Source organism: Calypte anna, chromosome 23 (assembly GCF_003957555.1).
Source record: "Calypte anna isolate BGI_N300 chromosome 23, bCalAnn1_v1.p, whole genome shotgun sequence".
Taxonomy (NCBI): Eukaryota; Metazoa; Chordata; class Aves; order Apodiformes; family Trochilidae; genus Calypte; species Calypte anna.
This window is the reverse complement of record NC_044268.1, coordinates 6,201,944-6,224,874: the sequence shown is the minus strand read 5'-3', so window position 1 is coordinate 6,224,874 and position 22,931 is coordinate 6,201,944. Positions and strand designations below refer to the sequence as shown.

Genomic DNA, 22,931 nt, shown 5'->3' with positions numbered 1-22,931 from the left:
CGGCGCGCGGAGCCCTGCCGACCGCTGGGAGGCGCCGCCTTCCAACCGCCGCGGACTGATCCATGCGGCAGCGGGGGGGCACGGGCTGCTCCCGCCCTGTACCCGGCGGCCGGGGGCGCGGAGGCGCTGCCTGCCGGGGCGGATCCATCAGGCGGGCACCCCCGTGGCAGGGCAGTGCCGAGCCCTGGGCAGCCCCTCAGGGCCACAGGCGGCGCCGGGGCAGCGCGGACGGGATCGAACCGGAAAATCCTGCGAACTGCACTCTGCTCAGCTCCTGCTGGTAGTCAGCGTCTGAACCTGTCCGTGTCCAGGTTACAGTCTGTGGGATTCTGTTCACCAGTCTTAGCCAGTGCCCGCTGTGCTGGGAAGTGTTCCTCCTCGGAGTGGGGCTGAGGGGAAGGGACAAATGCTTTGCTGCAGTAATGGCCATGCAGGGGTCCTTGCATCAGCTCCCCGTCTGGAAGAAGGAGCTGATGAGGTGATCAGTTCTGGGGGATGAGGTATTGTGGCTCTGGAGGTGGAGAGGTGAATTCCCCCTGGTGAGGGAAGCAGCCTGGCTACCAGTCAAATGCCTGTGTGAAAGAGAAGAGGAATGGGGAAGAAGCATCTTCTGAGGAGCAGCTCAGAAGCTGAAGGGCTTTTGTGGACAATCGTTTCTAGCTCATTTCTGGGTCACTAAAATTTTGAGCCTCCATCTCCACGGCCTTTACCTTCTCTCATGTCTTACTCTGCCCTCCAGAAGACACTCAAACTTAGACCCTTGCTGAGACTGAGAAGCTGAAGAGGCTTCCTTGGTGGGAGGAGGATTTCCTATGGCTATGTTAACTGCCCCTGTAAGCAAGGTGTGTTGCCAGGCCCCTTAGTTGCAGGGTTTCAGAGAATTTAAATGTTTTTTATGCCAACAGTTGGGTTCAGTATCTAAAAAGATAGTCACACAAGAGATAGGTTCTTAAGATTAATTTAATGGTATAAAACACTGAAACTGCTACAAACAGAACATCCAACAACCTATGAACTTGAAACAAGCAGAACACTTAACAAACCTCTAACAAGAACAGTCAAAATTAATATTTACACCTCTTTGGAGGACTGACACCTGTGTCAGCCTCCTCAGCTCTGGGAGGCGGCGCCCTTTTTTCCCGTTGTTTTGGGAAGAAAAAAGGATGTTTGAGGGCTTCTTCCAAAGTTATTCTCTGGTCTGGGTCGTGCTGCAGCATCTTTTCAATGAGATCGAAGAGATTCTCATGGTCGTTGTCATGGGAGTTCATGAACGCCTTCAGGCAGAAAAGTAGAGCACAGGTTTTTGTCATTGTGTGCCCACACTTCAAGCTCCTCTCCCCCAAAGATCTTCCCTCTCTCCTCTTACCTTGAGTGGCTTACAGTGCCATGAGACGCACATCCCAGCAAAGCTGCGCTCGTCCCAGACCAGCCGGCCCTTGTGGAAATACTCGCCTCTCCTGAAAGAAAGAGAGCAGAGTTTGTTCTTCAAAGATGCTGTTTTGTGCCTGCACTGGAAGTCGTTTATCAGCACGGGTGTCCACAGCTCGGGGACTGATCTGGGAATCCTCCACAAGTGTCCTGCTTATTCCGTGGAACAAAGGGGTGAAACTGACTGTGTCAAAATGGTCTTAAAAATCTGCCACTAAACCAAATCTGAAAGGCTTTCAGTTGAACCCTATCAGCCCAGGTAGAGAAACCTGTAATTACCTGGTTTTGTGGATCATGTGACTTGGCAACGGCCCCAGGATCCTCTCCATCATTGCCAAATGTTCTCTGTCTTCGAGGGCCTGGAGGGAAGTCAAGGCAGACATTGTTGTTCCTTGTTAGAGGAACTGTCAAGAACCACAGGCTGACCTTAACTCAAACTAGAGAGAGGCTGTAGTCCTCTGTTTCCTGGAGGAAGGTACAAGCGGCTGGAGGGCTTTACCCTCAGCCCTCTTTTTTCCAGAGTCCTGCAGCTGCCTTTGTTGCACAGAGCATTCCCCTTCGTCCCCCCTCCCACCTCTCTAGTGCATTTTCAGCAAGCTGGGCAGCACTGTAGGTGCTGCATCACTTGAGGTTCCCAGTTGCCTACCGGAAAGACTGGGTAGCCAAGGTAGTACTCGAGCAGGATGCACCCTATGCTCCACACGTCGCAGGGCTGTGACCATCCCAGGCCTGAGGAAAGATTCAGAAGGTTCACGTTTGCCCCAGGCTGTTCAAGAGCTGAAGGCAGAGGTGCCCCAGCTCTGGAGCAGCCCAGCTTTAAGAGCACCTCAGGAAGCATCTGAGGCACCTCAGATGCCCCTAAGAGACTCCTCCTGACCTAGGATCACTTCAGGAGCTCTGTAGGCTCTTGTAGTGATCAGATGGCTGTGATAATCACAGGCAGGCGTCGTATTCCCAAAGTCTGCCACTTTGACCTCTGGGTGCTTCAGTCTGCGCTCCAGACGTTTCTGCAATGAACCCATGGTATGGTTGAGGCCAAGTAAAGGCAGAGGATGGCTGAGAGGGAGGCAGGGAAGAGGAAAGCAACTGACCAGGCTGGGGTTGTACTCCTCTGTGTATCCCGATGGCCTGAGCAAGATGTTATCTGATTTTAAATCCGTGTGTGTCAACTTGTTCACGTGCAACACTGCAAGATGAGGCGGGGAATGGTTAGCACATGCCACAGAGAAACTGGAACCAAGCAAGCAAAAAAACAACAGCATCCTTACAGTTGACAGCCTTGCAGATCTGGTAGGCCATCTGTCTGATGTGGCCCAGCCTGAAGGGCAGAGAGCCATTTGCTTTCATGAACGTGGCAGTGCTGATCCCCAGCAGCTCCAAAACAATGCAGATGTGGCCACGGTACTTGAACCAGTCTAACATTGTGAGGCAGTGGCTGCAAAAGCAGAATGAGAGGAATTGCCACAGGCCCTTGATGAACGCTTGGCTCCGTCCCTCTTCTGCTCCAGAAAGCCAGGTCTGAGAAATCTGAAAGCCAAAGCACAGGGCGCTCGGCTTTGTCTCCTTACTGTGTGCTGCTGGGGTCCAGTGTCTTTAGATACTGCAGCACTTGCACTTCTACACAAGCTGCCCCCTCCCTTTCGGTGTCTTTTGCTATTTTCACTGCCACGTGCCTGCCGCCCCTGCAAAGACAGCTTTTGAAGAGGGCTGAGGAGACCAAGGAGGACTTGAACCTCCTCAGAAGGTCTTCAATTCTAGAGGACATACGGAGTTCATCTCAGAAGGGCCCATCTGTGCAGAGACTCAACTGGAATTGGAACTGGACCCCCAGCCACCCCGCCAGAGCATCAGTCACAAACCTTGCCTGTCTGTCACCAAAAAGACTTACTCTTGGTGATCCATGCACTCGACTACGAGCCCAAAGGTGCCTTCACCCAGAGGAGCAACAACCTCATCTGGAAAGAAAAGAGCTCTCAGTCACACAAGGTGTGAAGTTACTCAGCTATTGAAAAAAGAAACCATTAGAGCTGGATTCTTCTAGACTGTGCCTCTTGGGATGGGAAATATCCATCTGGAGAGATGTTCCTGGACAGCTCTCATGGAGGCATGTTTACAGGGATCTCATTTTAGTAGTTTCATGAGCATCATTTACCCTTTTTTGGGGGGGGAGGTTGGAACCAGTTTAAAGGAAGGTGGAGAAGAAGTAGAGCAATCTCCACCCCCAAAGAAAAATGTCAAAATAGAAAGAAGGGACTTGCAAAGCCCCCTGACATCTCTAAGCTAGCAGGACTTATTGTGTCTGAAAAGTGAATAATATTCCATACATCTTCCCCGTAGCATGTCTCCGGTCTGACAGATCCAACGACCCTTCTCTTTGGACTCCACCCTTTGGGATCTCTTCACTGGAGGAGTCGTCAGGAGGGTCTAGGGAATCAATAAATTTGTATGAATTCAGGGCAGGGTGACTTGGTGAATTCCTTGGTGAATTCAGGTTGAGTAGCAAATTCAGTGGGCGGAGAGATACTCAGGCATTTGGATACAGGCCAGTCCACAAGGGGTGGCCAGGAGCAATTCCAGAGTCAGTCCCTGCAAATTCCCAGGGCACAGAGTTTATGTTACAGGAGGAATACATGGCCAGGGGCATAATTTCAGAGGAGATGCTCCAAGTGGCAAGGCAACTGCAAATTACAACACAATTGCTTTTCTTTGAAAAGATTGGGTCACTCAATTTTACTTTAGGATTGCACTGCCCTTCTCTATTTTTTTGTTCATTTGTTTGGTTTTTTGCTAGGCATAAGTATGTACTAGTTATATAGATATGTGTGTAATTCTATTCCTAGATGTGTATATTAACAGCCTTGTGGTCAGCATAAAATGCTCAACTTAAATAATTGGGTTGAAATCACTGCTCTGAATCTTTGAGAAGGATTTAATGTTTTAAAAATCATAAATAGCAGATGTGTTTCTTTCAGTCTGTCTCAGCTTTTGGCAGAGATAAATAGATCCAGATCAGAAAAGCTGCCATGCTGGAGGCAGGCATTGTACGCATCTGGTTGTGGAGTGCCCATGTTATTGCTTGGCCACTCTCCATCCTCTTGGAAAGGTGATGGAGAGCAGGAGAGGTGCCTGAGGGCTGGAGGAAGGCCAACATCACTCCAGCCTTCAAGAAGGGAAATCAGGATGACCCAGGGAAGGACAGGCCCTTTGGTCTCACCTCTGTCCCTGGGAAGGATGTGAAGGGAATCCTTCTGGATGCCATCTCTAAACCTGTGGAAGAAAAGCAAGTTATTGGGAGTGGTCAGCATGGATTTGGCTGTTGCAAATGATACCTGGCCAATCTGATAGACCTTCTCAGTGTCCATAAATATCTAAAGGATGGGTGTTAGGAGGATGGAACCAGAGTCTTTTCAGTGGTGGCCAGCAAGAGGATACAGGGCAATGGTCACAAGGTGGAACAGAGAACATTCCATCTGAACATGAGAACTTCTGTACTGTGAGGATGAGGGAGCACTTGAAGAGGCTGCCCAGAGAGGTTGTGGAGTCTCCTTCCCTGGAGACTTTGAAAAGCCCCTTGGATGCAGCCCTGTGCAATGTGCACTGGACAGCCCTGCTTTGGCAGGGAGGTGGGACAAGATCATCTTGAGAGGTCCCTTCCAGCTCCCATGACTCTGTCACTCTATGATGTTTGATAAACTTTCAGTCCCATTTTCCAGTCTGGACATAGCAGAAATGCTGTGCTGTAATATAAACTACCCAAATGCAATTCTTCAAGTGTGCAGGTCAGTCTGCTGCCCCATTTCTATCAGTCTTGCATCCAGCCAGGGATTTTTAGGTTCCGAACCATATCTTAAGAGACCAGTCCATGACTTGGTGGGCTTTATATCGCTGTTTTAGGGCCTGAACCCTCAGGTTTAGGACCTAAAGCCTTCTTTTTAGAATACAAATCTTTGATTCCAGGCTTAAATCCCCATGTTTTTAGTATCCAGCCCTCTCTTAGGGTACAACGTCCTCACCTCGGGCTAGGATTTAGTCATGTTTTTGAGTTTGGAGAGAACACAAATGCCCAGTGTAAAACCAAGAGCCTAAGTGCAACTCCTGAAGCCAGTGTAGAGATAGGTCTTGTGTCCACAGAGAATGAGGGGAGCAAAGCCCCAAGCCCCCCCCAACCTCACCTTGGCCTCCTCTGCCACTCACTAACGCTGCACGCAGGGCAGTTGAAGTCACGGCTGTCACCCCTGTCACCTTCTGGTGCCTTCCTGCAGCCCTTCAGCCACCACCTCTCTCAAAGAGCTTCCTCAGGTGTCTCTCGGTCGTCACCTCAGCAGAGCCAACCGAGCCTCTCACCTGAGACTTGGTTCTCCAAGAGACGTCTGCATGTGCGCTTCCAGGGGTGGAAGGGAGCACAGAGGGGAACGGTGACCAGGGTGCTGCCATCATAATCCTAGAACCCTGCCCAGGTGTGGTTTGGAAGGGGCCTTTGGGAGTTCTTTCCAGAGCCCTGCGAGTGTCTCCCAGTCTGGGGCTCATCCGGTCCAAGGCCGAGAGAGCGGTCAGGACGGCGCCATGGGCAGAGCCCTGAGCTGGCCAGGCTGTTGGTGGTGGAAATGCTGGTGCCTGTGGGAGGGCCAGGAGGAGGATGAGGACCTGGAGGAGTACTATGTGCCCCAGAGGTCGATGATGGCACCAGCTGCACCAAGGAGCCAAGCAGAGCTGAAGACGACCAAGGTCACCTGGTGGTCAAGGAAATTCTGGAAAAGGAGAGCCAGGTGTCTGCAGTTGGCTTCCCCAACTGCCCAACGTCCTGCGCGTCCCTGGGGGGTGCCAGCAGCCACCTGGCCAGCAGCAGAGTCTCTGCTGAGGAGGTGGTGGGGCAGTGCCAGGCTGAGGACCCTGCTACTGCTGCTGCTTTGGAGCAGAAGAACCCTCAAATAGAAGAAATGTCAAATAAAATATTGTCCTCTTTGGAAATGGAGAGCAAAGATCTTTGAGCCCATTCTTACAAGGGGATCTCCCTTCCTGCAACACTCTCTTATCCCCCACATGCTGATTATTCCTTTATTTTACCCCTCATTAGAAACAGTACCTCTGAGAAATGACACCCCCCCCTTACTGTTTTTTTCTCCATAAGTGATTTGGGATGTCAACACTGCTCTTAAGCTGGGGTCTTCAAATGAGCAGAGGTTGCTGTCCCTGGATGAAAGTGCACAAGAAGTCCCAGGGCACAGCTTGAGTTGCCCCAAGAGCTGTTGATACCAGAGTCCCCTGCTCCCTGTCCTGCTGGGCCTGACGTTGGGTATTGGCTGCAGCACCCGATGGAGCTTTTGGGGATCTTAGCCAAGGCACTCACCTGGCAGAGAATTAACGCAGCAAACGTGGCAGATCAACTTCTAGGTTAAAACTTCTAGGTTAAAAGCATAGAACCATAGAATGGTTTGGGTTGGAAGGTACCTCCCGGCAGCCCAGGTTGTCCAAGCCACCATCCAACCTGGCCTTGAACACTGCCAGGGAGGGGACAGTCACAACTTCCTTGGGCAACCTGTTCCAGTGTCCCATCACCCTGAAATTAATGAAATTCTTCCTAATTTCTGAACTCAGTCTCTCCTCTTCATGTTTGAAACCATTTCCTCTTTTCCTCTTACTACACACCTATGTAAAAAGCCCTTACCCCATCAGTCTTGTAGGCTCCTTCAGATATTGAAAGCTCACCTCACAGCCTCCTTTATTGAAGGCATAGCAAGCCCAGCTCCTTCAGCCTGGCTTCATAGGGGAGGTGCTGCAGACCTCTGATCATTTCAGTAGCTCTCAGTACACGTTCCAAGGGCTCTATGTCCTTCTTATGCTGAGGACTCCAAAACTGGGCACAACAGTCCCGATGGGGTCTTACAAAAGCAGAGTAGAGGGGGAGAATCAGCTCCCCTAACCTGCTGGCCTTGCTTTTTTTGGTGCAGCCCAGGACACAGTTGGATTTCTGGGCTGCCACCTCACGTTAAGCTTCCAATCCACACCCCCCACAAGTCCTTCTCCTCAGGGCTGTCCCCAATCCTTTCTCCTCCCAACTTCTATCTGTGCATGGGATTGCCTCGACATGGGTGCAGACCCTTGCCTTTGGCCTTGTTGAACTTCATGCAGTTTGCACAAGTCCACTTCTCCAGCCTGTCCAGGTCCCTCTGGATGCCATCCCTTCCCTCTGGTGTGGTGAGTTCACCACACTTTGGTGTCATCAGCAAATTGCTGAGGGCGCACTCGATGGCACTGTCCATGGCACTGACAAAGATGCTAAACAGCACTAGTTCCCATACTGACCCCTGAGGAACACCCCTCATCACAGAGCTCCATTTGGACACTGAGCCACTGGTCACAACTCTTTGGGTGCAACCATCCAGCCAGTTCCTTATCGAATGAGTCGCCCATCCATGGAATCCATGTTGTTCCAGTTTAGAAATGAGAATGTCATGCAGGACAGTGTCAAATGCTTTGCACAGGTTCAGGTGTGTGACATCTGTGGCTCTGCCTTTGTCTACTGAGGCTGTGACCCCATCATAAAAATTGACCCCTCATAAAAAATGCCCCAGGGCAGGAGAGGAACTGCCTGGCGATGGCCATGGTCGGGCTGGGTGGCAGCTCTGCAGTGGGGTGTCTGGTTTGTAGGATGTGCCTGCTGCCTGTTCAGGTGCCCTCCCCACTGCTGCTGAGCTGTGTCAGGGGACTTGGTGACACAGGTGTGGGAAAGCAATCCTTGAGCTGGTTTAACTTCCTCCCATGGGCCTGATCTGCTGAAAGCTCTGTGGTGGAACAGAGTTGTGCAGAGTAAAGGTACTGTGCTGTTCCTTTGGCCAGAGGCTCTTTTGCTGGTGTTCCAGAAGCTGGTAGCAGGAGTGAGTAACCTTGCCTGCCCCTGGAGCATCTCTGTTTGAACCTGTCTGTGTCCAAGTTGTTACAGTCTGTGGGATTCTGTTCACCAGTCTTAGCCAGTGCCCGCTGTGCTGGGAAGTGTTCCTCCTCGGAGTGGGGCTGAGGGGAAGGGACAAATGCTTTGCTGCAGTAATGGCCATGCAGGGGTCCTTGCATCAGCTCCCCGTCTGGAAGAAGGAGCTGATGAGGTGATCAGTTCTGGGGGATGAGGTATTGTGGCTCTGGAGGTGGAGAGGTGAATTCCCCCTGGTGAGGAAAGCAGCCTGGCTACCAGTCAAATGCCTGTGTGAAAGAGAAGAGGAATGGGGAAGAAGCATCTTCTGAGGAGCAGCTCAGAAGCTGAAGGGCTTTTGTGGACAATCGTTTCTAGCTCATTTCTGGGTCACTAAAAGGGCGCCGCCTCCCAGAGCTGAGGAGGCTGACACAGGTGTCAGTCCTCCAAAGAGGTGTAAATATTAATTTTGACTGTTCTTGTTAGAGGTTTGTTAAGTGTTCTGCTTGTTTCAAGTTCATAGGTTGTTGGATGTTCTGTTTGTAGCAGTTTCAGTGTTTTATACCATTAAATTAGTTTTTTTACAGCCTGTCTGTTGTGTTACTGAAGTTTGGTTTTGGATACTGAACCCAACTCTTGGCATAAAAGAACCCAACTGTTCGCATGAATCTGACATCATAAATAGATACTGAGTATCTTGGCTGTGTGCCCTCCCTAAATAAAGACTTGGGGTTCATGGCACTTTGAAGCTTGCACAGATGCCCAAGAACTCTGTCTTCCTCCTCAGTGGTCTCCACAGTAAGAATTCCAATACCCAGAACACAGAGTGCCTTGCTCTCTCACCATCACCTGGATGACTGTATCACTGCCTCCACACACACATTTCCAGCTTATCCACTGCTGTACCCCAACTATGAAATCCCCAGATTACAGGGGCAGAGTTAACACAGCCATAGGAGCTCCTCTTCCCTCCAAGGAAGCCCCTGAGCTTCTCAGTCCCAGCAAGGGTGTGTGCATTTGAATAAAAAATGTGAGGAAGGAAAGTGTGTCCTGTGCTTGAATAAAAAATGTGAGGCCATGCATTGTAAGGAGTAAAGCAGGCAATGCAGGTAGGATTAAAAGTAGGCATGTGAGTAATTGAGAAATGCCTGTAACAGTAACACATTTCTAAGTACAGAAGCGTCCACAGATGAAACCTGAATGAGCGGTAGATCTTCATTTGACTTCAAGCAGTTTGTTGAAGCTGATTTGGACACTGATTTGCTTGAACCAGCGTGTGAGCAAACTCTTGCAGGTCCTGAGTTGTTAAAGCACTTGTTCAGGTCCAACAAATCTGTGGTGAGGACACAGAGGACAAAGGTAGCGGGCACTGGAGAGGGGACCCAGGGGAGTGCACCAGTTCCCAACTGGCCCCACTGGTGACAGAGACTGTGGAACAGTATGTAGTGACCAGACAGGGGAACTGATGGGGCAGAAAAGGAGTTTTTCAGAAGGAGTGAAAGGCAGAGAAACATCTTTGGGGGGGATCTCCATGTGTTACAGCCTGTTCTGATCCAGGGAGGAGAAATTCCAGGCCCTGACTCCTCACTCCAGCTCCAGGGGCTGCAAAACGTGGAGCAGTCACTGTCCTTACCTGTGCATGGCTCTGCCTCTGGAGCACACAGCATGGCAGTGGGGAGGAAGGGGCTTCCCAAGAATGTCCCCAGTGCTCTGAAATCCAGGACCCCTCAGCAGCAGCTCCTGCAGCTCCGGGCTCTGCTCCTCACCTGGGGTCAGTAGGGGCCAGCAGCACCCAGGGGTGGCCCTGGTGGCCCCGTGAGGTCCTGCAAGTTCCTCCGTGGCTCTGGGTGGCCACGGGAGGCTGTGGGTGGCCCTGGGTAGCCCTGGTGGCCCTGGGTGGCCTTCCTGCCTCCACTGGCTCTGTCGGGGCAGCAGTGCCTGTGCCAGGGTGATGCTGTCACCAGAGGTGGCCCTGAGCTGTCACCCCCCAGCACCCACGTGTCTCTCCTCATTTGGGGACAGCCATGCTGGGAAGGAGAGAGAAGGCTTCTTCTGCCATGTCCCTGCTCCCCTCTGCTTTACAATGGCTGCTGCAGAGTCGAGTTCAAGGCACTGGTGTGGAAGTGGCTCCAGGTGTCTGTGGAGCTTTGCCTCTCCTCCAGCCTGCAGACAGAAAACCTTCCTGTCCCACTGCCAGCACATTTGCCTCAGGCATCAAAACAATCCTAGGGATGAAGACAAAATGGAAAGTCAGGATGTGCTTTTCAGAAAGTGACAGTACTCCAGAAACTGGAGGGTCCTGAGAGGCTCCTTGGGCTCAAACTGAGGTCTTGAAGAAGTTCCCATTCCGTGCTGCTGGGGCGAGCTCCCTGTGCTCAGAGCAGAAGCTGCAGGCTCTCTCCCTTTGTTCCTGTGAAAAATAAGGGTTTAAAATTGTAGTTTATTGTTTTGTTGAGTGTATCTTTCAATTTAATAATGTTTGTTTGGTCAGTTTGTTGAGATAGCATGTTGTATCCTGTTGTTTTCGGGTGAATGTTTAAACGCACTTATAAGGAAGAAAAGCCAGAAAAACAGGAGGAGGGGCCGACCGCAGGGGCCCGTGAAACAGGGACGTCACGTGACCATTCCCCTCAGCACCAGAGCGAAGCCCGCGAAAGAAGAACCAGTGCTGGGAGAGCCCGCAAAATGAAAACCAATGATAAACTGATAGGAGACTGAGGGGAAGGGGTTTATGAGAAGTATAAAAGAACCGGTTTTACCCTATCGAACTTGCGAGCCGGTGGTGGGGCTACGGCTCCGCGGCCGCCCAGCGTGCTGCAGTGCACTGCTTTACTTATATCTATCTCAATAAAAAATTTTACTGTTGAAACATAGAGTCACCGTTTTTGACAGTTCCCACCTCCCTTGTTGCCACTCACACACTGACAGTGGATTCACCTGTTTTTCACCTGGTGTACCAGGTATTTTAGCCTGTGGTCCAGCCCAGGTGATTTGTGAAAGTGCAGTAAAATCCTTTAATGAGAGGCCTGGGGCTCCCACCATGAGAACTGTCCCAGCTCTTGTCCTTCTGCTGAGATTTCACAGAACCAAGGTCAGCAGTGCAGAAATGAGGGAACTCCCTGAACATCCGATGTTGACAAGTCTGCCTTCTGTCTGGTATTTGGGGTAAAAACCCTGGACATGCGCCAGGGTCCCCTGCCTCCCTGAGGGGTCTGTGGTGGCTGCAGGAATTGCCTTGCAGAGTGCATAGAGGCAGAAGTTTTGCATACTGAGAGGAAAAGGAGAGGTTTTTTTCTGAACTGAAATAAACTGAAAGCAGTTTATTCTGTACAGTGTACTGACACCAGAACGGAAAGTGCCTTTTCCTGAAACTGGCTATTTATAAACAGCCCACAGCACAGAGCCTCCTCTTGCAAGGGGACAGAGACTCTTGCGGCTTTTCTTTTACTGCCTTGGATTCACCCAGATGTCCTTCAGACAGGAGCAAATAGAGCAGATCTTGCTGGGGGTACACTGACAGCTTTTAATAATTCTTTAAAGTTACCAAACTCCAGGATCTAATTCAGCCCTAGACACTTCAGCTGTGCAGCCCTGCGTTATTGAAAAGGCTTTGCAGGAGAATTCAGTCACTTGTGGCAGTTGTGTCTTTAATACATGAAACAGCTGTACCTGTCAAAAGGGGATGATTTTTGGGGTGCCCAGGCAGAAATCAGCAGCAGTTTTAGGCACAGCTGCTGAGCAGTGCAGTGTTCCCTGTATGCACACACTTGAGGTGGGATTTGTCTTCCCCAAGATGTCTAAAACATGGCTTTAAAGCCTTAGCTAGATTTTCTTCCCTCTCAAAGGAAAGAAATGGACACTCTCAAATCTCATCTCCACAAGTTGCCTTGCTTAGGATTTTACCCCATTTAATTGTTGAGGGATGTTGGGTGTCACTGTTTGGACTGTTTTTTTTAATACCCAAGCCCACCTGAGAAGGGGTTTTGGGAAAGGAATGGAGACCCATGGGCTGAAATGGAAACAGATTTATTAGAATTATAGTAATTAATTAATATTAACCCCAATATTAATATGATATAAAGTTTTAATCAGCTCTGATAGCAGTTGTGAGCTGTGCTCTCCCAGCAGCGAATGCTGAATGCCCAGCACTGCCTGCATCATGACTCCGGCCAGGACCTGACTGTCACAGCAAGCAGAGGAGAAGACCTCAGGCACCAGGGATGGATGTGACACTCTTGGGAAGGCAGCCATGGCAAAGAGAGACCCATCCCCAGAAACTTCCCCATACAGTGAGTGTGATGTTTCTGGTAATACTTGGGCTGGCAGCACGAGTTGGATGCCCTGGGCTTTGCTCCTCCTCATCCACAGCACCCACATGGTTCAAAACTACCTCGACCTTGGTCACTACACAAACATGCACACCAGAGCTGGGTATAAACAAAAACAATGTCTTATTTCTTCTGTTCTGACAGAATTGGACTCTGCAGCCTCTCACAACTGCAGTTTCTCTGAACAACAAAAGGGAAGAATTTTACTGTTCTGTCCCAGAAAAACCAGGACACTGGGCAACACTCAGCCTCCCTCCCTCCAGCAGCTCTGTGGGCAGTGCTGAACTCTTCTTCCTCCAGGGACACTAGAATTTTCTTTTGAACCCTACCAGTAACTTTGATTGAGATAGGACTTGATTTAATTATGAAAACCTTTGCTTCTTCCCTGAAGCTTCTTCCTAGCCCCTTTGCAAACCAGGGCTGCTGCTGGCCAGCATTGGAGTACCACAGTTTCCCACCCTTAGTGATGTGGTGGCTTTTGGTTGCAGCTCTTAGTAGCCTGGCACAGAAAACCATTCTGCTTGGCAGAACAATACACAACAGGGCTTTGGCCGAGAAGGAATGGGTAAAATAAACCCCTCTGTCCCCTTCTGATGCTTGTCTTGGTGATGTCAAAGAAAGGCAGAGGTGTGCAGAGGGATGGGGCAGCTCTCCAGACTTGCAGAGAGACAGAGCTCAGTGTGGCTCTGGACACCAAACACAGTGGAGCCAATGAAGATGGCACAGGGCTCAAAACTGAGTGGCAGAAGACTGGAAAATGGTTGAATTGAGGTCTCTTCACCTCCTTGGTATTCCAGTGGTTGTGAGCAGGTCATGGACTTCTGTAGCAGGCTGAACTTGCAGAATTCTCTGGAAATGTGGGCTCAGGGATATTTCTGGCAAACCTGGAAACCTTCCATCTGGAGGTTGCAGGATGCAGCACAGCCCTTACACTCTGAAAAGCCTCACACACAGAACTGACAACAGGGCTTGGCTGACTTGTGAAAGCTTTTCTCAAGTCACTGTAATGCCTGCGATTAACTGTCTTTAGTATTTGCAGTTGAAACAGGAAAAGAGGGACTTGGCCCACGTCTTGGTGTAGCAATTATGAAGCAACCTAACGGCAGACTGTGACCAACAGCTGAAGCTCAGTGTTGTAATGTGCCTCAGAAGAGACCCTCAGCATTCAAATGCTGTTGGGAGGTGGGCTATAGAGTAGCCTCCTGTGCTTGTTAATGATTTCATCACAGACCTTCCAACCCAAACTATTCTAAAAAAGATGTTGAACAGGAAAAAGATGTTGAACAGGACTGAACCCAGCACTGATCCCTGAGGGAATTCCACTGATCACAGGTCTCCAGCTGGACTCTGCATCCCTGATCACCACTCATGGGGCTCTGTTGTATATCTGGACCTTAAATCCATCTTACTGCAGATTCTTCTGTCCCATATTTCCTCAGCTTGCTCATGAGGATGTTATGGGAGACTGTGTCCAAAGCCTTGCTAAGGTCAAGGCAGACTGCATCCACTGATCCCTCTGCATCTACCCATTCAGTCATAGCATCACAGAAGGCTATCAGATTAGTCAAGCACGATTTCCCCTTGGTAAATCCATGCTGACTACTCCTGATAACCTTCTTCTCTTCCAGGTGCTAGAGATGACCACCAGAAGGAGCTGCTCCATCATTTTTCCAGCGATGGAGATGAGGCTGACTGCTCTGTAATTGCAATGAAGGCATTCAGCAACTCTGCCTTCTCTGCATCCTTTGTTCTCAGGGCTCCCTCCCCATTCTGCACTGGGCTCACATTTTCCCTGTTCTTTCCTTTACTACTGATATATTTGAAGAACCTCTTCTTGTTTCCTTTTACTTCCCTTGCCACCTTTAGTTCTAAGAGGCCTTTTGCCTTTCTTGTTGCCTTCCTACATGCTCTGACGATGTCCCTATAGTTCTCCCAAGTGACAAGCCCTTTCTTCCATGGGTTCCTGTAAATTTCTTTCTTCCATGAGACTTTCTTCAGAAGCTCCTTGCTGATCCATGCAGGTCTCTTACCACATCTACCTGATTTTTTTTTTTATTACCCAAAGGAACACTCTTGGTCTTGAAGGAACTGGTTTTTAAAAACTGACCAACTTTCTTGGGCTCCCTTTCCTTCCAGAGTCTTAGCCCATGGGATTCTTGCAAGTAGATCTTTTAAGAGTACAAAATTAACCATGTGGAAGTCCAGAGTTGTAATCCTACTTATTGCCCATCTTCTTCCTTGTGAAATATTAAGCCCCACCATGTCATGATCAATGTCACCAAGACTGTTCCAGCACTAACGTCCCCAGTATTCAAGTGTCTCAGTGCTCTCTGAGCCCCATGTGGGATGGAGCTGGAGGTGGTAGGGTAATGATTCCCTTGGGAGGCACCAACCCCATCCCTGCTCCCTGCCTCTGCCTGTCACTGGATATCCCAGAGGGAGAGCTGGGACACAAGGAGGGACAAAAGAGGGACATAAGACAGAACAACTGATGTACAGATCATGGGATGAAACCCCCCTGTAGGAGCAGTGCCATTGTGTGAGGGGTGTCACACAGAATCACAGAATCAGCCGGGTTGGAAAGGACCTCTGGGATCATCAAGTTCAACCCTTGCCCACTCCCCTGTGGTTCCCAGCCCATGGCACTGAGTGCCCACATTCAGGCACTCCAGGGATGGAGGTTATGTCCTTACCACCCAGATTCTCTTTGGAGAAAAGTGCTGGGTTGGAAACTTCAGAGGATTACACCAGGCACAGCCACTGTTTTATTTTTACAAGACTTCAGTATTTCACCAGAAGCATTTACAGTATTGCTGGAGGAGAAAACCACATCTCAGACAGTTCTCTTGTTGTCAAGAATATAAAACCTATTTGACTGCATAGATCTTGGTAACAGTGTTTTAGAGTTTGAAGATGAGGTAAATTGTAAAATCTCCTTTCTTTCCCAACCCCTCTGGTTGTCCAGAGCACTCTCAAGGCAAGTCAAGATGTTTCAAAAGCAAATTTAATCTTATCTTCAGTAAGAACAACCTGCCCTCAGAAGATGTGTTGCAGAGAGGCAGAGCAAAGCTTCCTCCTGCTATGTTATGATCAAGAAACCTCCAAAAACTTTTTCTAAAGGATTGAGGGATGCAGAAACTGTGAGCTCCCAAGATAAAAAGCCTGTCCTGAGAAGGAGGACTGCCTCTATCCAAGTGCAATACCTTGCCCTTGGCCTTCCTGAACCTCGTGAAGTTCACATGGGCCCACTTCTCCAGCTTGTCCAGGTCCTTCTGGATGACATCCTGTCCCTCTGGCATGTCTGCACCAGTCAGCTTAGTGCCATCAACAAATCTTCTGAGGCTGCACTCAGTCCTCAGCAAGTTTGCAAGCAGTGGCACAAGATACTGCTGAAGTAAAATGTACCTATGAATAAAAAACGTGATTGCAGGGTGGGCAGGTGCATAGGTGGGTATTTAATGTGGTAACAACTTAATCTGTGGATCAGAACTCCTCAGACCACTACTTTCTGGAAGCTGTGAAGAACATCATAAGAACAACCACATACATTCACGTGATTTCTCAAATTTCCCCCAGAATACCCAATCCCAGTGTGCAGATAGGGCTGGGTGTGCTTTGGGCTTGAATTTCCCTGGAAGATCTCACTTGAGGTTCTCAATCCCTTTGGCTGCAAATGGTACTTTGATTCTTTTTGGCAGTGTTATTTTGGCTCATGCCCACATGCAGTTATGGCCAGTGAGAGCAGGGACCAAGTAGATGGGTAACCTCCAGGTTTGGTCACCCCACAGATTCCTGGGGTCAACAGCACAGCCCCAGCCTGTGCCTGACAGCAGAGGGAAGCACAGAATCATAGAATGGTCTGGGTTGGAAAGGGCCCTTCAAAATCAAGCATAATTCCTGCATGGACAGGGACACCTCCCATTAGGTCAGGTTGCTCCAAGCCCATAGAACCTGGCCTTGAACACTGCCAGGGAGCAGACAGCCACAACTTCCCAGGGCAACCTCTTCCAGCATCTCACCACCTCACAGGAAAGAATTTTTTTCTAATATCTAACCTAAATCTCCCCTGAGTACCACTTACCCTGGGCCTTGTCAGGTTCACTCCAGTGATGAGCTGTGGCTCAAAGAATTCCTGACTCAGAAATAGGTTCCCCCAGGTCTCTCTGCCCTTCAGAACCAGGTATTACACAGCACCTATCACATCCTGCAGGTGTCCTGGGCCAGGCCAGATGACCTGAGAGATAGTTTCATATCTTGCCTCCAACATTGTTCTCAGTAAATGCCTTCAGCAGAGCACAAGCACAGGGCAACTGTGTGTGATACTGTATGCTTGGCCTATTTTCCAGCCCTTAACTCTGTTGCTCTTGCAACCTCCTAAGCTAGGAGGTTTTTTTCTGTGCTTACAGACTCTTTATTGATTTATCTTTGAGGATTCTGTCTGGTCATCCCTCAAACCCTAAGCAACCTCACATAACCACAACATCATGTTGTGGGGAGTCCCTCAGCTCAACCATGTATTACAGTAAACCCCACCTGCTTCAATCTGCTTTGAACCTGCAGCTTGCCTGTCTTCTTTGATGCCTTATTGCTTGCATGGGAAGAAGACTTTATTGAATAACTGAATCCCTTCTCAGATCCTTCCTGAAGTTGTACTTAGTGGAGCCTCCGCAGAGTTGTGGCAACCCCAGAGCTTTGATCATCCTGGTGGACCCCCTCTGAACCTTTTCTATTTCCACCTGACCCTCTCTGAGCCAGGAAGGTGGGAGGACAATGACAGCAGGTTGGGAAGGAGCCATAGCAATGGCCTCTGCTGCATTCTCTGGTCCACTCTCAGCAGTTGGTAACACTCAGATGGCTTTTTGGCCATACAGAAAAATTCATGTAGCCTCACAAGTGTTCAGGTACCTCCCATGATGCCAGGAAGAGCTTCATTTCTTGAGCTACATGTTGCATGCAGAGATACCTCTGTTCACTCTGGTTTGAAACTTGACTCTGCCACCTACATTTGCAGAGATCAACAGATATCTCCAGTTCCACCTGGGGAAAAAGAATTCCCTAGTCAGATGCCCTTTTCATTTATTCTATAAACCTCTGTTTCCAGCCTTCTTCCTGACTGAGGAGTGCCAGTCTATTTTGTGGCTTCTTCTGAGAAACATTACTCTGCCTCAGTCGTTTCCTCTTTCTCTACAATTTCTTTGGGCTTCCATTATTATTTTTCTGATGAACAGCGCAGAATTGTGGACAATTTGCTAGTGTGGGCAGTGCAGAGGATGCATCTCTACATTGATACTGTAGGGCACTCACGTTTGATTCTGTTTTCTGTTCCTCTCCTAATGGTTTCTAACCTTCCCTTTGCTTGTCTGACTCCTCCTGAACAGCAAGTTGAGATTTTACAGAGGAAGATTCATTGTAATGCCTGTAGCTAGTTTAGAGACCAACAATGCGTGAGAAATCAAGACAATTCAACCCTACAGATATCATTTTGCATTTACCAGTCTTGCTCATCTTAATGCCCAGTCAGTCACCATTAGGGAAGTGATCACCATCTTTCACCAGCTCTTTGCTCTGGGCTTTCATCCTCACCTCTCTGAGTCACTGAGCACTATCAGCAAACCTCATCACCTTGTGAAAACATGTAGTGAGAGACAGCGATGTAGAGAACTGCCTTGCCTTGCACTGTTTTCACACTCAGATGCTCCCAGAGCCTCACTTTTCACAAGGACAGCTGCAGAATGTGTTTGATGTAGAACAGAGCACACAGCCTAGGTAAGGGGTTAGGATGGGTGTATCCCAGATGTCCTGTCTGGACGAGGCAGTGGGATGGGAGAACCTTATTTCTTCTCCAACAGCGAAAATAGGCTCCTGGTATCTGCGAGAGGTACTTCTCAGCAGCTGTTTGTAAACACAAACTCCTCCTGTGAGGAGTTCCCTTCTATCCTCAAAGCTTCCAAACTGATAGGCACTGTCATTCAGCAGCTCCTGCCACAGCTCTGCAGCACCCAGCCCACAGTTACCAGTGCTCTGAAGCATCTCCTTGCTGCCCTGCTGGATGAAGAGCTTGGTGTCAGCTAGATGGGAAAAGCAGAGTTCAGCTCTGTTATATTTTCAGTGATCTCAGGTGACTTTGGGAAACTCACCCACACGCCTGGGAAGCTGGGTTCCTTGTTGGTACCAGCTGCTACCTCAGTTCATTGCCTGGTGCCAGCCCTGCCAAGGCACCTGCAGGATGCAGTGCAAAGCCCAGAGGAAAGGGAGAGCCAGAATAGTCTGAGCTACAGCTCTGCAGCTGTCACAGCTCCTCTGTGCCTGATGCCAGGCAGGATGAAGAAGGATGGTCCAAACTGCACCTCAACAAGGACGTAATTAGAAAGGTGATTACTCCAGGTGATTACTCACCCACTCTAACCTAGCCAGAACCAATAGACCTGTAGCAGAAATCATCATTGCTTTTGGTCTGGGCTACCTGGGGAATTAAAACTGACAGGACCTTTTGAGAAAATTAAGAAATAATATGTATGAGGAGTTCATTCCTGCTCTGAACTTTGCATATTTATGAAATCTGACATTGAAGTAATCTCAGCTGAGCTTGCTAGCTCCTGACAGCTCTAGGCCAGGACCCCCCAAGACTCCACATCTCTGGTAATATCAGCTCCAACTGATATTACTTATCCAACTTAAATCAACACTTTCCCTTTCCTAGTGCACTGCATAGTCCTGACCAACTCTCCAGATTTCACAGGCACCAGGACAGAACAGGACTGTAAGAGTTCCTCTTGAGTTGTGGAAGAAACAAGGCCAGGGAACACTGGCAGGCAAAGTGTGGTCAAAGTGACCCAGCTGCTCCCATCCCAGCATTCATATCCCTGCTGCTAGAGGACAGGAAAGGGACACATGGGAATATTCCTGAACTCTGGAAAAAAACTGGCTGGGAACCCTTTAAAAAGAAAAAGCTAAGCTCTGGAACAGTAGGAGATTAAAGCCTGCCTTGTTTTCAGGAGTCTTTGTGGTACAGAAACTGCAGCAGAGAGCTCCTAGCAGAGCCACATCTCAGGGGGCAGAGCCGCTCTTGGGGTGCTCTTGGTCCCCCCCAGCAGAGCCAAAGCCACCAGCACTAGCAGCTCCAGCACCAGAGCAGCACCAGCCACCCCAGGACTGTCCCCTCCGTCCAGAGGAGGAGCTCATCTCCCCAGCCACACTTTGAGGTTTGACTTAGTCCAGGCATTAAAACAAAAACCAAATCTTTCCACTCCAAGGTGGAAATTTTTCCAATCAGGTGGTGGAGAGCGGATCCACAGGTCCCAGGATCTCCCAGTGTTCGACCCCACGCTGCAGCTGGGCCAGAGCTAAGCACTAAACAAATGCACACTGGAGATACTTCAGCTTTTATTCGCAAATGGATCTGTACATTCTCTCCTAGGTGCTGAGTGACAGCTGCCAGGAGCTGGCAGCACCAGGGGGCAGCAGCAGATAAGTTACCAGGAACCTTGCCCAGCTCCTGGAAACGAGAGAGCAGAGGAAACAAAACCCCACCGGCTTTTACATGTAACCTTTTCTGCGGAAGGGAATTAGAAATCGAGTCATCTTTATCACATTCGGAGAGGTGTTGGATTTACAGTCCTATGTGTTCAGCATAAGGATCTGGGGTCGGAGTGGCTATGTGCAGAGCAGCTTGAAAACTATCCCAGGCTGTTGGGATTTTTTTTGTTTTGGAAGCCAGCATCTTAAAGCTGCAGTACTCTCCATGCATCCTTCCCAGCAGTCCCAAAGCCAAGTAACAAAAGAAGCCCTTGCAAATAAATAATCGTAAGAAAAATAAATAAGATTAGATCTGAACTATAGTTACATGGTCTTTATTTGGTTTAAGAAGTGGGAAAAAAGTGGAACTAGACTGCAGCTTTAAGGCTTACACCTGAACCAGCCTCAAACACTCCATAAATTTCACAGCTGATTTAACTGTAGAGGTAAAAGATCTAAAGTTCCACAGAAATGAACATTTAGGCACATATGCACATCCTTCCCCAAGGCATGCTTTATTTTGCTCAGCCAGTTTGGGAAAAAAAAAAAAAAAAAAAAAAAAAAAAGCCAAAAAAGCCTGATGGAGGGGAAGTGTCCCCTTCCTGTGCTGAACAGAAAAGACTGAAGACCTATTTACTCCCACATTAAAAAGTCCCAACACAAATCTAACCCCACCCATGTTTGCAAGGGGAAGCTGGTTCAAACCATGCACCAGGAGACAATCCACTCTCAGGGGATTCTTTAACTTCACTGGCACCATAAAATCCTCGAGCAAATCCAGCTACCAGCAGGGCCACCAGCTGCCCATTGCTTCCTGCACTCCCAGCCTAGTTGTGGAAAGTCGTAAATCCATGATTTCTACTTAAGCCAGAAATCCTGTTAGTGCCATTTAGAGGCAGCTCTACAGCAAGAGCTCTTGATTTCCTACTGTTTGGAGTACAAAGACCCTCCCCAGGGACTCACAAATGAAAAAACACACAGAAAAGCAATCCATGGCAAGCCAGTGTCCAATGATTGTCTCTTTGAGGAGGTCAGGAATCCAGGACACGGCAAGGCAGGGGAAGGGAGGAGGATGGCAGGTGAAGGAAGTTTGAAACAAACTCAAAACCACCAAGACACAAGGAGGAGCTCAAAGCCTCTTAACAGCTGATGGCACTGGGTTGCTGTTTGCTAACAAAGTCTGAAATGAAGTCAAACTCGTTCTGTCCCAAGAATAGTTCTGGCAGCTCCTGAATCCGGTCCAACCCCAGTTCCAGCACAAGGGATGTCAAAACCTCCTCATCTATGAGATCAGTGTCCATAACGTTTAAGGTCAGTGCTGGTGAGGGCATATGCTGCATGCCTGGGTGCTGGCTTGGCCCCACTCTGTACTGCTGGGCAGCAGTGCCCATGGGCCCGTTGCTCATCGCCAACGGGTGCCCCTGGTACTGGGTGTTGAGTTTTTGTAGGTGCATGCTAGCCATTAGCTGCTGGGTGCCCACCGGCCCCACGTACTGCTGCTGCTGACCCGGCCCATTGAACATCATCACATTCTGCATCTGGTGGTGGCCCATCTGTCCGCTGAGGTTGGGTCTCGGCCTCATTGCACCATCCATGCCAGACCCTCCGTAGGGCATCATCTGAGTGCCTGCAGGCAGTGTTCTCAGCACATGCTGCCCGTGTTGCGGGGCTCCTTGCAGCCCGCTCACTCCCATGCGGTAGCTCTGCAGCCCGGTACCACTGTGGCTCATGGACATCATCATGTGCTCGGCCATAGCTCCAGGACGCTGCCAGGCGACACGCGGCTCCGGACAAGGCTCCTGGGGACAGCTCAGTCCCCACTCCCGCCCGAGCCGGCTCTGACCCGAGGATCCCGGAGCACACCCCACCTTCACCCGGAGAGGAAAGCACGGCGCTGCACACTCCTTCCGAGACGAGCTGCTGTCTGTCTGTCTGTCCGTCCGCCGCAGAAAGCTCAGCTCCGCGCTGTTCCTGCGTCCCACGCCGTGGCAAGGAGCCGCCGGCTCTGCACACCCGTGTGCGCACCGACCCGCGACTCTGGCGGGCAGCGAGTCCACGGAGAAAGTACAAGATCCCACCCAAACCACCTCGACTCGCCGTGTGCGGAGCTCGGTGCTCCTCGGCACTTATACGGACTCGGGCAGGGGCGGTCCGGGCGGTCCGGGCGGTCCGGCCCCCCGCCCGCCCATTGGAGCGCGCCCCGAGGCTGCCCGGCCCCCTACGGGGCGGGTGGGCGGCACAACAGCCCCGCCGCGGCCCCGACCGCCCCCTAGTCGCGACACGCCTCGTTGTCACATGAGCCAGCTTGAGGGGACTGGCTGTCTCCAGCACCTAGGGCACTGGTGTTGGTAACCACCCTACTGTCAGGGGTTTTGGGACCGGGCACTGTCCTCTTGGATCCGAGGTGCAGACGCCTTGGGCAGGCTGGAGAAGAAAAGAATGGGTGCATCCAGAGCCCCCAGCCCAGCGCTCCCAGTTTTCTGCTGTTATCCTGGAGCACACTCAGATCCTGAGCAGGATGCCAAGGTCCGGCCATGCTGTTACCACCCACACAGGTGGTGCATGATCTGTCCTGTTTTTCCATGTCAGCAGCAACAAGGTGAAGGGGCATGAAGGTTGGTAGGAACAAGGGACAGTGTCCCCGATGGACTGGGCTGGGGGTTCCTCAGTGTGACATGGGCACCATAATTCCTTCAGCTGCAGAAAACTTGTTCAATAGCCTGTTTACATGCCTTGGGGTACGGATATGGCCTGGG

At 50.1% G+C, this 22,931-nt stretch overlaps 2 protein-coding genes across 2 annotated transcripts; both read right to left on the bottom strand.

Moving 5' to 3' along the window:
- Positions 1 to 284: 284 nt before the first annotated feature.
- Positions 285 to 15,959, bottom strand: LOC103530842 (dual specificity protein kinase CLK1-like). Its single transcript, XM_008496436.2, has 12 exons — positions 15,864 to 15,959; positions 3,753 to 3,852; positions 3,317 to 3,383; positions 2,997 to 3,110; positions 2,697 to 2,863; positions 2,520 to 2,614; positions 2,306 to 2,435; positions 2,075 to 2,157; positions 1,708 to 1,787; positions 1,367 to 1,457; positions 1,076 to 1,274; positions 285 to 457 (listed from the first exon to the last, which is right to left on the bottom strand). The coding sequence occupies exons 1-12, from the start codon at positions 15,957 to 15,959 to the stop codon at positions 285 to 287; spliced, it is 1,395 nt and encodes a 464-aa protein (XP_008494658.2).
- A 4,071-nt stretch (positions 15,960 to 20,030) lies between these two features.
- On the bottom strand, positions 20,031 to 22,264 carry LOC103530817 (cbp/p300-interacting transactivator 3). Its single transcript, XM_008496410.2, has one exon. The coding sequence runs from the start codon at positions 21,927 to 21,929 to the stop codon at positions 21,315 to 21,317; it is 615 nt and encodes a 204-aa protein (XP_008494632.1). The 5' UTR covers positions 21,930 to 22,264; the 3' UTR covers positions 20,031 to 21,314.
- Positions 22,265 to 22,931: the final 667 nt, after the last annotated feature.

Coding starts and splice junctions, on each gene's coding strand:
- LOC103530817 (XM_008496410.2), bottom strand. CDS start 21,929: ATGGCCGAGCACATGATGATGTCCATGAGCCACAGTGGTACCGGGCTG.
- LOC103530842 (XM_008496436.2), bottom strand. CDS start 15,959: ATGCCAGAGGGACAGGATGTCATCCAGAAGGACCTGGACAAGCTGGAG. Junction 3,111..3,316: donor GAGTGCATGGATCACCAAGA/GTAAGTCTTTTT, acceptor CTGTCTTTGCAG/GGGCGGCAGGCACGTGGCAG. Junction 2,864..2,996: donor CTGGACCCCAGCAGCACACA/GTAAGGAGACAA, acceptor CTGCTTTTGCAG/CCACTGCCTCACAATGTTAG.